Below are 11,768 nucleotides of genomic sequence, written 5' to 3'. Positions count from 1 at the left end.
GAGTGAGAGATCACAAGTAGGCAGAGAGGCAGGCAGAGAGAGAGAGGAGGAAGCAGGCTCCCTGCTGAGCAGAGAGCCCGATGCGGGACTGGATCCCAGGACCCTGAGATCATGACCTGAGCCGAAGGCAGCGGCTTAACCCACTGAGCCACCAAGGCGCCCTCAGTAAGCTTTGTTGTAGAGAATCCTATGCACAGGGAGAGATGAGACAGGCAGCCCCAAGGATGCTGTGAATTTGAGGAAGAAAGAAATGCCAACAACAGTTTTTTTTCTCTCTCCAGTTCCTGCATTTCAAACCAGTTCTGTCAACGCTCTGTCCTGCTCTGTACCAACATTCCTCCCATGGTCACCTACTACTGTAGATGCCAGATGGCGGGTGGCTGGAGGACCAGAGCTGGAGCTGCTGCTTCCATTTCAAACCCATAGAAGATGCCCCTTCTCAAGTATTTTATGATCTTCAGCTTGGGTCCTAGCAGCTAGAAAGGGCTCACCTCCACATTACTGGGACACACATGGCAGCTGGGAGCCAAGGAAAGCTGTCCAGGGTCACCAGCAGGTCAGAGGTGAACAGGACCTGGAACCTTTTCAGGTCCAGGACTCTGGCCTCTAACTACATCCTGTTGTAGTCTCCCTTATTCCAAGGGACTCAGGTGTCTGGAATCTTCCCCCTTGCCTCCCTCTCCTCACATTTGACCTCCGATCTCTTGAGGTCCCTTGAGGGCACTAATGCCAGGTCTCCCCAGAGCTGACCCAAATGGCGCCATCCGCATAGACGCCAACGCGGATGGTACGAATGGCTGGGAGGGAGGGAGGATGGATGGATGGATGAATGGATGGACCGAGGTAGGGATGAATGGGTGGACTGGAGGATGGGAGGGCAGATGGCCGCATGAGTGGGGGAGGAGGACGGCTGGCTGGTAGGACGCCCGCATGGGGACGGGGCGCGGGGGGGGGGGGGGGGGGGGGGGGGTGAGCAGGAGTAAGGATGTACCGAAGGAAGGAATTACCCACACAGTATCTGAAAACAGGGGGACCCATAGCGATCCAAGTCCAGCTCCCGTCACGTTTCTGCTAGGAAACCGCGGCCAGGCCGAGGGAGCCGGGCGCTCGGCCCCAGGGCCCGCAAGGCGGTCAGGGGCAGCGCCGGAGCTGGGATCCGAGTGGCTGCGCGGCCGGCCGGGGGCTCTTCCCGCCCCTGCGCCCACCCCACCCCCCCGCGCCAGACGGTGCCAGGTGGGGGAGTGTCCCCGCCCCCACCTCCGGAGGTGGCGGCCCCACGCGGCCCAACAAGCTGCCGTTGTCCCGCGGGCCCCGGGCCCGGCACACTGGGGCTTTGTCCAGCCCCCCGCCGCGACCCACGGTGGGGGGGCCCCACATGACCGAGGGGGTAGGAGGAGCCTGCGGCGGCGGTGGCGGCGGCGGCGGCGGCGGCGGCGGCGGCTCCTCCACCACCATTTCCCTCCCTGGCCGGGGGTCGGCGGGCGGTGGTGGCGGCGGCGGCGGCGGCGGCGGCGGCCGGGCAGGGGCCCCTGTTCCCCGCCAGGCTGCAGGCGCCCGGCCTGGGCCAGCAGGGCAGCTGCGACCCAAGCGCTCTCCGGGCGGCGAACTGGGGGTGCGCCCGGACCCCCGCCCCCGGGATCATGGGGAATGGCATGACCAAGGTAGGGGGGCGGGGATCGCGCAGCCCGCACCTGGCCGCCCCCAGCCCCGCCGGGGCTCAGGCTCCGCCTGGGTCGCTTTGCCCGCCTCTGACCTTCTGGCCCTCGCCCTGAGGCTCTGTGTGTCTAGATCTCTGTCTCCGGGTGACTCTCTGACCCTGCATCCCTGTGTCGCTCTGCTCACGTCTCTGTTTCTCTGGGTATCTCTGGCCTCGCTTTCCCTGTGTCTCTGTCTCTGCCTGTTTCTATGACTCTGTATTTCTTGTTGGGTCTTTTTGTGGTTCTCTGTCACTCCCACACTCTTATGTCTCTGAGTCCCTTTCCCTGTCTCCAGGTGTCTCTGTCTTCCTGGTCTCTGATTGCTTGGACTCTCTCTGGTGCTGTTTCTCCATCCTTTCCCCTCTGCCTCTGCATGACCCTCCTTCTGTCCCAGCCTTCCCACCTCCCTCGGAACTCCCCACCACTCACCTGGCCAGTCCATCTCTCTCCCTGCCCCCCCCCCCCACAGTGTGTTCCTCTCCCCTCCCTGCTTCAAGCTCTCACCCCTACCCAAGCTGGCCTCCCCTGGTGCCCCCCTCCTGTCCTCCCTAGTCCCACTCACAGAGTCCAGGTCCAGGAGGGGGAGGAGATTGCTGCCTGAGTCCTGAGGTCTAGACACCTGGACATGGGATGGAAATGGGCTGTGGGCCCCCAACTAGGTGATGGGAAGTTGTGCACCCCTATGCCACTGACCCCAGCCTGTCTCTCCTGTAGGTACTTCCTGGACTCTACCTCGGGAACTTCATTGGTGAGCACTGCCCACTCTGTCCCAAGGCTGTGGCACTCTGCCTGTCCAGGCCCGTGTCCACCATTCATGCTGTGGCCCACGCACCTTGGAAGCACTCAGGAATGGGGCCGGGGGCAGGGAAACAATGCCAGGCTGGGAGTGAGAAGGAGCTCATGAGGACTAAGGGTATGTGGGATAAGTGTCCCTAGTGCACAGGGCTCAAAACACCTGCCAGATGTCAGGCAAGTCTGCACCTGCTCTGAGCCCCAGCCTCTCTCCCAGCACATGACCCACTCACCTCTCCAGGCTCTTACAGCCCTGAGGTTCCGGGTTGAGGTCTGTTCGGGGTGCTGCTTCTAGCTGGGAAACCAGGAACCTTACCCCTACAACCTTCTACACAGAGGGGAGGTTTCCAGAGACTGGATTGTACCCAGAAACTTGTTAGTGAGCACTGCCCATTCCATCCCAAAGCCATGGCCCTCTCCCTGTCACAGGCATGTGCTAAGAGACAGGCTAATTCTGAGACTCCACACTTTTCCACGTGGAGTCAGAGAAAGCTTCAGAGAGGAAGGGGCATCTGCACCAGGGCAGGGCTTTCCCCATCCATCCCTGCCTGCCTCCCCCCTGCTCTGGCATTGATGCCCCACTCTCATGAATCTGATCTCCTCCTCCCTGGGAGCCACCTCCGCTGTTCATTTCTGAGTATTGAGCTAAGGAAACTCTGGACTCTCTTGAAGTCTGTAGCCCCATGAGGGCAGGGGCCATGAAGTTGCCCATGAACCCCCCATGCCTAGCCAAGGCTGCACATAGTAAACACTCAGGAAATGTGTTGAATGAAGTAGACTTATGGAGAGAAAGGGGATATGTGTTATTTATTCTGATTCTAAAAGACCCCCATACACTGGAATTCCAGCCCCTAGAGACAGCCACTGATACAATGTGAGGTTTAGCCTTTGGTCGGTTTCCATATATCTTCGTGGATGCAGATGTAACATTTAAAACAAAAATGGAAGTCTACTCTGCACGCTGTTCAGTCACCTGTTTCCTATGTAATAATGCACTGTGGACATGCTCGCACATCAGCACAGAGAGGTCTTTTCTAGCCATCGGCTGCACAGTATTCAAGTATGGATACACCATTATTTATGTAGCTTTCTCAGGGTAGATGTGTAGGTTGTTCCCGCTTTTTAACAATTTCTCGTGTGTTTACTGTTATGAGCAGTACTGCAGAGAACATCTTCTACACACAGCTTCTGGGTGAGCAAACCTTTCTGCAGACAGGATTCCCGGCTCCATCAAGGATATGCCAGGAAAGGGTGTTTGCTATGGAAGGAACTCCAGGCGCAAGGCTGGGAAGAGGCTGTGGGCACCCATAAGTAGGTGCCCCAGCAACAAGACTGAAGCCTAGGGGTGCGGTGGGACCTGTCAGACCAGGAGCAGGAGGGGGCCAAGTAGCAGGGGGCTGGCAGAAGGTGGGACAAAGTGGAGAGGGAGAGGTGGGGAGGGGAGCTGGGCAGTGAGCTCCCACCTCTCTTGGCCATCAGGAACATGTGAGTCGCACCAACCAGACAGGCTCAGGCATTTCGTTTCTTTCAGATGCCAAAGACCCGGACCAGCTGGGCCGGAACAAGATCACACACATCATCTCTATCCACGAGTCACCCCAGCCTCTGCTGCAGGTACTCCTTACCCCTATCCTCTGGTGGTGTACAAGTGCAGAGGGGAGCTTCAGCTGCCCCCCCCCCCGCACCCATTTCTCAGGTACTTACTTTGTGCCAGGCTCTATACTGCCTCCCTGACCCATACTTGGCCATCCTGTTAAAAACTGCCTTGTTTTACATCAGCATCCTCATTTGATCCCTATTTGGCAACCGAGGTCCAGAAAGGTAAAGTAACTTGCCTAAGGTCACACAGCCAGGAAGCTAAGGAGCTAGGATTTGACGGTCTGAGCCCAGAGGCCTCACCCTGAACTTTAAAAAGGCCCCTTCACGGGCTTTCCATTGCCCAGATGAACTGATTACTACAAATGGATAGTTCTGTGTTCTGTGTCTTGTTGTGTAATCTTGGGCTGTGACTTTACCTGTCTGGGCCTCTGATCCCTCAGTCCGTCTGCCCCTAGAGGGGCTGCTGTGAGGATGCAAAGAGACTGTAGGATGGTGAAGACGCTTTGCACACAGTAAAGCATGGCCCCCACCAGAAGGGTTGGTGCTGGTTTTATGGGAATCCTGGAAAAGAGGGGGTAAGGTTGTTCTTTTTTGGTGGTGGTGGGAGTAAGGTTGTTCTAACCCAGAAAAGGAAAGTAGTAAATCCAGAACGCTTTTGTAATCATGGGCACAGGACTTCACCATTCTGAGCCTCAGTTGCCTGATTTGTAAAATAGGAATTTTATAAATATTTATTTGAGAAAGAGAGAGAGGGAACGAGCAGGAGGGTAGTGGGAGAGAGAATCTCAAGTAGATTCTGCCTTGAGTGTGGAGCCTAATGTGGGACTCAATCTCACAACCCCGAGATCACGACCCGAGCAGAAACCAAGAGTCAGACACTCAACCAACTACATTACCCAGCCGCCCCTAAGATGGTGATTTTATAACAACACCTACCTTACTGAGTTGTTGAGCTCCACATAAAGGCCAACAAATTACAGCTGATCTAGCAAAGTTAATCATATTCTTATCCCATAAATAGAGCCCCTTCCTCCTTATCTATTAGAGTGTGTGTCACCCACTAAACGGGAATAACTGCAGGTGGAAAAAGGCTCTGGAGGTCTGAAATCCACACCAGATTTGCTGTGTGACCTCAGATAGGTTCCTTCCGCTCTCTGGGCCTTAGTTTCTCCACTGTCAGTGTTGATGGTCTCTAAGAGCAACCTCCAATAATCTGGGATTCTCAGTGCCATTCAAACAAGAAATTTCCAGGTCAATGGAGCCTGATTTTTGCAGGCTTGTTTTGGAGGATTTGGAGTATGCAGTCACTAGATTGCACAGGGAAGGCTTTCAAGTCATGAATAGATTGACTAATGAAATGACTGCTTGCCAGATAAGTCCCTACTCCAACAACCTTCCCTTCTTCCCACGGGCAGCCCTGCCTCCCCATCTATCAGTGAATTTACCAGTCAGGGTTTGATAATGCCAAACAATCCCAAGGCCAAATGTGTTGCAAAGTGAAACTGCAAACCTTGCAAAAGAGGCAGGATGGTGTGACCTTGGGAAAAGTGAGCCAGAGAAGGGCTAAAGCCATTATTAGCAAATGAGGACCTGGCCCAGGGTCCCTGGCCCTAGGGCTGGTGGCAGGCCTGACACTGGAAAAGAGTCATTTGAATATCAAAGGATTAAAAGAGGTCCTTGAGAAAAGTGATTCTTGAAACAGGAGCCCAAAGCATCCTAAGATCTTGTGTGAAGGTTAAGCACCAAGTAAAGGATGTCATAGCCAGTTTGTGGGAGAAATAATTCATCCCTTGATTATTTTAATAATTAGCACACAGTTTTATAGTCACAATTAATGAAGTAGAAACTTATTTTCATGGTTTTTGTTTCTTTTCAAGATAATGAAATTTATTTTTTTAAAGAATTTATTTATTTATTTGACAGAGAGAGATCACAAGTAAGCAGAGAGGCAGGCAGAGAGAGAGACAGAGAGAGGAGGAAGCACACTCTCCACTGAGCAGAGAGCCCGAATCGGGACTCGATCCCAGGACCCTGAGATCATGACCTGAGCCGAAGACAGAGGCTTAACCCACTGAGCCACCCAGGTGCCCCTATTTTTTTGATAAGACCTTTAAAAAACCTTTTTGGGGGGATGCCTGGGTGGCTTAGTAGGTTAAGCAGCTGCCTTTGGCTCAGGTCATGATCCCAGCATCCTGGGATTGAGCCCACCTTTGGGTTCCCTGCTCAACAGAGAGCCTGCTTCTCTCTCGCGCGCGCTCTGCTGCTCCCCCCCCCCCGCTTGTGTGGCCTTTCCCTCTCTCTCTCTCTGTCAAGTAAATAAATAAAATATTTTTTAAAAAAAGAAAAGAAAAGAAAAAATAGAAAACTTCAAAAGAAAAAAAAAAAAAAGAGTCGGCCTTTGGCTCAGGTCATGATCCCAGGGTCCTGGGATCAAGTCCCACTTGGGACTCCTTGTTCAGCAGGGAGCCTGCTTCTCCCTCTCCCTCTGCCTCCTGCTGCCCCTGCTTGTGCATGCTCTCTCACTCTGTCTCTATGACAAATAAATAAGTAAAATCTTAAAACGAAAAAAAAAAACCACACCTTTTTCAATAAGTAATCTATCTCCAAACTCACATGGGGGTTCGAACTCACAATCCTGAGATCAAGAAGTGCATGCTCTATCAACCGAGCCAGCCAGGTGCCCCTGTTTTGCCCTTTTTTTGGTGTAATTTTGTAATCCTCATTTGGAGGAGAGTCACTGTTAGTGGCCCCTTCCTACCTATTAAATAAAAGATCCCTGAATTCTTTTTATCAAGTCCTTATGCCCAAATCACCTATGAGGTTAGGATACCAAATTCTCAGAAGGTTCTGGAACCGCAGACAGATAGAGCTGGCAGGCACTCAGGTGATATCTAGCCTCTTTGGATAGAGAGGGCAACAGTGGTTCAGAAAGGAACAGGACCTGGGCTGGGGTCATGAGGTGCTTGGGTGGCCCAGGCCAAGGCCAGCGGCACAGCCGAGGGCCCCCTACTGCCCAAGTGTGTTTTGTACTTGCAGGACATAACCTACCTTCGCATCCCTGTGGCAGACACCCCTGAGGTACCCATGTAAGTTCTCTGGAGACACCGAGAGAGGTGGTGGTGGTGGTTGGAGGGTGGGGGGTGGTCTGGGGGAGGACAGAGCGGACTCATGCCAGAAAGCTGTCCTGGAGAGCCTAGCACAAGTGCTCACTCACACCTCTCTTTGCCTCTGTCCCAGCTACACCCTTGCCTATGCCCTAGGCCAAGACCCTTAACCTCCCAGACCTCAGTGTCTTTAGCTGTGAGATGGGGAGAGTACTCTGCTTAAGGACGAGACACCCAGCAGACTGGAAGGGGTCAGGCTCAGCCAGTTCCTGGCCCTGGAGTTTAAGACATCTGGGCTCCAGCCAGACTTTGCCATTTTTTTGCTGTGTGACCTTGCACCAATCGCTTTCCCTCTCTGAGATCAGATGGTGCAGGCTGAGGATCCAAGACAGGGCCTGGCCTGTAATAGGGACTCAGAAAGCAGGATTTTTTGTGTGTGTTATGAGCTATAGTGCCTTCCCAGGCTGAGAGTGACCCAGACAGACACTCCTCCCAACCCATGGCTGACCACCCTTGTCCCCAGGTGCTCTGCTTGCAGACCCCAGAGGAGTGGGACTCCTCTGTCTCCTCCCACATGTCCTTGAAAGACCAAGATAAAGCCTCCATGAAAACAGGATCCAGGGGACCCACAGGAGAGGTGCTCCTGCCTCTGTGATGGGATTTCTCATCATTGGCCGCTTTCACTACCTGAAATGTCCCCATTGTGGCTTCCCACAGCCTTGCACTTGCACTATCATACAGGCCCTGTTCGCTGCCTGGGCCGGGCGTCCTGAGGACCCTGGGCTCTTGACATCCCATCAGTGCAGTGGGGGACGACTCCTAGGAGACCTGCCCCCCAATGCTTGCTACCCTATTGCTTTCTTCTCTAGCAAAAAGCACTTCAAAGAATGTATCAACTTCATCCACTGTTGCCGCCTCAATGGGGGGAACTGCCTTGTGCACTGGTGAGTTACGAGAGGGATGAGGGGAGCAAGTAAGGGACTGTCCTCCATCACACCCAAGCACTCACACTATGGGGAATTAGGAACCTGGGGTAGACCTTCTCCAGCCTGTTGTCACGCATGACCGTCCACCATTCATCTGATGGAGGCTGGTCGGGGAGGGGCTCCAATCAGGGCTCTGTCCCTCACCAGCTGTGTGGCCAAGGCCAAAGTGCTGTTTCTCCCCAGACTCTCACTTGCTCGTCTGTAAAATGGAGAAAAGACTGTTACCACATGGGCTAACTGGAGGGAGTAGGTGAGGTCACGCAGGTGGTCCAGCATCCTCTGAGTGCTCTTGCTCCCTCTCCTCCCCTCCATGCTTTTGAGGAAATAGGGCTGAGCAGTGGGGGCCCCCCGGCTGGGAGACAGGGACTCATCCCAGTTGATATCATTCATCCCATAACTTCTCACTGAGCACCTAGCCTATGCTGGGTTCAGGGCGGCTCTCTCTCAGAGCCCTTGCCCTAAGAACAGCTCCTCCAGCCTGTCACCCTCTGCCCCTGCTTGCCCCACTCCAGCTGCACTGACCACCTCCCCACACTTCAAATCGTCCAACTCCCACCTCGTGGGCTTCATACACTGCCCAGAACATTCTTAACTGGCCCTTACCCACCTTTTAGGACTCAGCTTGATGTCACTTCTTCGGAAACCCCTTCCCTAATCCCTCCCCAACCCCTCCACTACATTAAAACCTTTTCCTATCTGATCCCTTAGCCCCTGGACTCCTCATTGGAGCAGTTATCCCTACCTGAAATTGTTTCCCTGGTTAGTGGCCTTCTCTCCCAACCCTCCTGTAAGCCCCGGGACAGACCGTGTTTGTTTTATTCCCCACCATATCCACGGTACCTGACAAATAACAGATGGTCAGGAAACATTTGCTGAATGAATGAAGGAAGTGATTTCACCACTCAGGCCTCTGATGTGGGGGAGTGCCCAGGGGATACTCCAGGCAGAAGGAACAGCATGGGCAAAGGAAGTGGGAAAACAGGTCCTGGCAGGCTCTTTGGGATGGGAGCTCAGAGGCAAGGGTGAGAATGAGGGTGGGTGGGAGAGCTGAGGTGGGGAGGGGGTGGCTGGGAGCAGGACATGGAAGAGATTGGGCCTTACCTGAAGCCTGGGGGTGGGGGGTGGGTATCCCAGCTTTGCAGGCATCTCCCGCAGCACCACCATCGTGACGGCCTATGTGATGACTGTGACGGGGCTAGGCTGGCGGGACGTGCTTGAAGCCATCAAGGCCACCCGGCCTATCGCCAACCCCAACCCAGGCTTTAGGCAGCAGCTCGAAGAGTTTGGCTGGGGCAGTTCCCGGAAGGTAGGGGCTGGGGCAGAGGCAGGAGCTGGGCAGAAGCTGGGCAGGGCTGGGAGACTGCTTCCCGCTTGAGCGGAGCACTGATGGGAAAGAAGTTAGCCTGTGCTTCAGACCTGACAGGAGATTTTCTGGGGTCTCGAACTCGCGACCCCTGAGCTAATCTAGCCTCTAGGTGTATTTTGTTTGGTCAGCCAGATGTTTTCTTTGCCTTTTTAGTTTAGTATTTGGATGCCTTTGGGCTAGACTATGGACCCTTCAGTTTGACCAGGTCCCAGCACTGCCTTCTCTATCTGCCTGGAACCTGGAGGCATTTGAATGCTCGACCCCTTTGGGGAGAGATGTCCATTCCCTTTCTCCGCCCCTGGGTCTCTGATAAAGCCAAAACCTCTCTTTCTTTTATACCCACTGGGCGGATAGCCAAGAGGCCAGTGTGGAGGGGGTTGCTGCTCTGGGAAGAGGACTCAGGTGGTCCCCACTGGGCCCAGGGGCGGGCGTCGCTTTAGCAGGTCTGGAAGATGGAGTGTCCGAGGGGAAGTGTGGTCCAGGAGAGGGAAGAGACTTAGAGGAGGAGGGGGCTCGATGCGGGCGAGGGAAACTCAGAGGAGAAGGGGAGAGGATGCTCAGGAAGGGGAGGGGCCTAGCGAGGGGTCCGGAGCTCGCAGACCCGCGGAAGCGACGAGGACCGGGGAGGGGACTGGCCGGCAGCCCGGCACCGACCGACCCCGGCTCCCTCTTCCTCCCCCCCACCCCCCAGCTCCGCCGGCAGCTGGAGGAGCGCTTCGGAGAGAGCCCTTTCCGCGACGAGGAGGAGGTGCGCGCGCTGCTGCCGCTGTGCGCGCGCTGCCGCCAGGGCCCCGCGCCCGCGCCCGCGCCCGTGGCCCCCGCGCCGCACTCGGCAGCCTCCGAGGGAACCCTGCAGCGCCTGGTACCGCGGCCGCCCCGGGAGGCCCACCGGCCGCTGCCCCTGCTGGCACGCGTCAAGCAGACTTTCTCTTGCCTCCCGCGGTGTCTGTCCCGGAAAGGCGGCAAGTGAGGATCCCAGCTCGCCCTGGCGCCCCTCTTCCTAACGACCGGTCCCCTTCGGGGCTGTTTGGGCCTCCCGCGGCCTCCAGAACGGGCCCAGAGCCTGTGGGAGCCCCGCGGAGCCCCGAGCCCTGCCCCTGCCCCTGATACCCGCCCTGCTTGTCTGCGTCTGCAGTCTGTGTGTCCTCCATCCGTGCGTCTCTGTGTCTAAGCCGGCCTGCTGCAGCCACTTGGTGCCTTAGTCCTTGGGCTGGGGGGAGGGGGCACCCAGGCCTCCACCCTTAAAGGCAGCGGGAGTGGGAGTGGGTGGGGGTGGGGGGGTTGGATGGGCCTGGAGGATATTAAAGAGACACAGAAGCTGTCTGTCTGAGCTCCTCCTAGTCATTCAGCAAGGGGCCTGGATGCAGGACTGCGTGGGGCTGGAGCCTGCAGGACACAGGGATGGGAGGGGGCCGGCATCCCCAAGGGTCTGGAGGAGCCCACCACCTCCTCAAAATCGCTCTGGGCAGGGCTGAATTCCTGGACTCCGGTTCACTGCCTGACCACCCCCACCCAGTCTCTCCCTGAAGCCCTGGTCTCCTGAAAAGGCCTCTGAATCCCTCCTTCTCTCTGAACCCTTTTGCCCTCTAAGCTCTTCTCCATGTCACCAGCTCCCTCCTCTTCTCTACTCACAAATACTAGGTAGTAAGCTGTCCAAATAGTGCCTCCTTCATGCCTGACTTTTTAAATGCATGAATTCACTTCATCTCTGGGAGGAAACTGAGGCTCAGAAAGGTAGGCAGCTTGCCTGAGGACAGCTAGAGTAGGGGAGGCTGGATTTGAACCTAGGCAGTCTGTGTCCCATGGTGGCTGTTAAGAAGTAGTTCCTTGGTGACCGTTTAATCGGATTATTACGGGCCTTTTGGTGGTGACTTTATTATAAAGTTCTTTATATATTTTGCATATTAACTCCTTATTGGATGTTTCATTTGCAAATACCTTCTCCCACTCAAGACCCTTTTCACCTAGAGCTTAAAGGCCAGGGGGCAGCCACTGAGGAGGGAAGGAAGGCCTCGGGGCAACCCCAGCAAGCAGCAAATGGACTCGAGTTGAACAGAGGTCATCCGAGCTGAGTTTTCTGAACTAAAAGTAACTTGGGAGTTGAGAGGGGTCTGAAAAAACTCCAATCTAATAGCCACCTGGCTGGGGTCCCTGTTATGCACCAAGTACCATGTTCAGGGCTGTGGGGGAAGCCCAGATTCCAGTATTGGGGGTGAGAGGATGG

At 55.4% G+C, this 11,768-nt stretch overlaps 1 protein-coding gene across 2 annotated transcripts; it reads left to right on the top strand.

Moving 5' to 3' along the window:
* The first annotated feature begins 1,505 nt into the window (after nucleotides 1-1,505).
* Nucleotides 1,506-10,824, top strand: DUSP15 (dual specificity phosphatase 15). Of its 2 annotated transcripts, XM_059406753.1 has the most exons (7): nucleotides 1,506-1,661; nucleotides 2,412-2,445; nucleotides 4,021-4,103; nucleotides 7,125-7,174; nucleotides 8,062-8,136; nucleotides 9,313-9,484; nucleotides 10,236-10,824. In XM_059406753.1, exons 1-7 carry the CDS (start codon nucleotides 1,641-1,643, stop codon nucleotides 10,512-10,514), a joined length of 714 nt encoding a protein of 237 aa, XP_059262736.1. In that variant the 5' UTR covers nucleotides 1,506-1,640; the 3' UTR covers nucleotides 10,515-10,824. The 2 variants fall into 2 exon arrangements, with proteins under 2 accessions (XP_059262736.1, XP_059262737.1); XM_059406754.1 differs by lacking the exon at nucleotides 9,313-9,484 and having other exon boundaries at nucleotides 1,508-1,661; nucleotides 10,236-10,819.
* The last annotated feature ends 944 nt before the right edge of the window (nucleotides 10,825-11,768 follow it).

Source organism: Mustela nigripes, chromosome 7 (genome assembly GCF_022355385.1).
Source record: "Mustela nigripes isolate SB6536 chromosome 7, MUSNIG.SB6536, whole genome shotgun sequence".
In the NCBI taxonomy this organism is placed as follows: Eukaryota; Metazoa; Chordata; class Mammalia; order Carnivora; family Mustelidae; genus Mustela; species Mustela nigripes.
The sequence above is the reverse complement of the archived record's forward strand: the minus strand, read 5'-3'. Positions and strand labels throughout refer to the sequence as shown.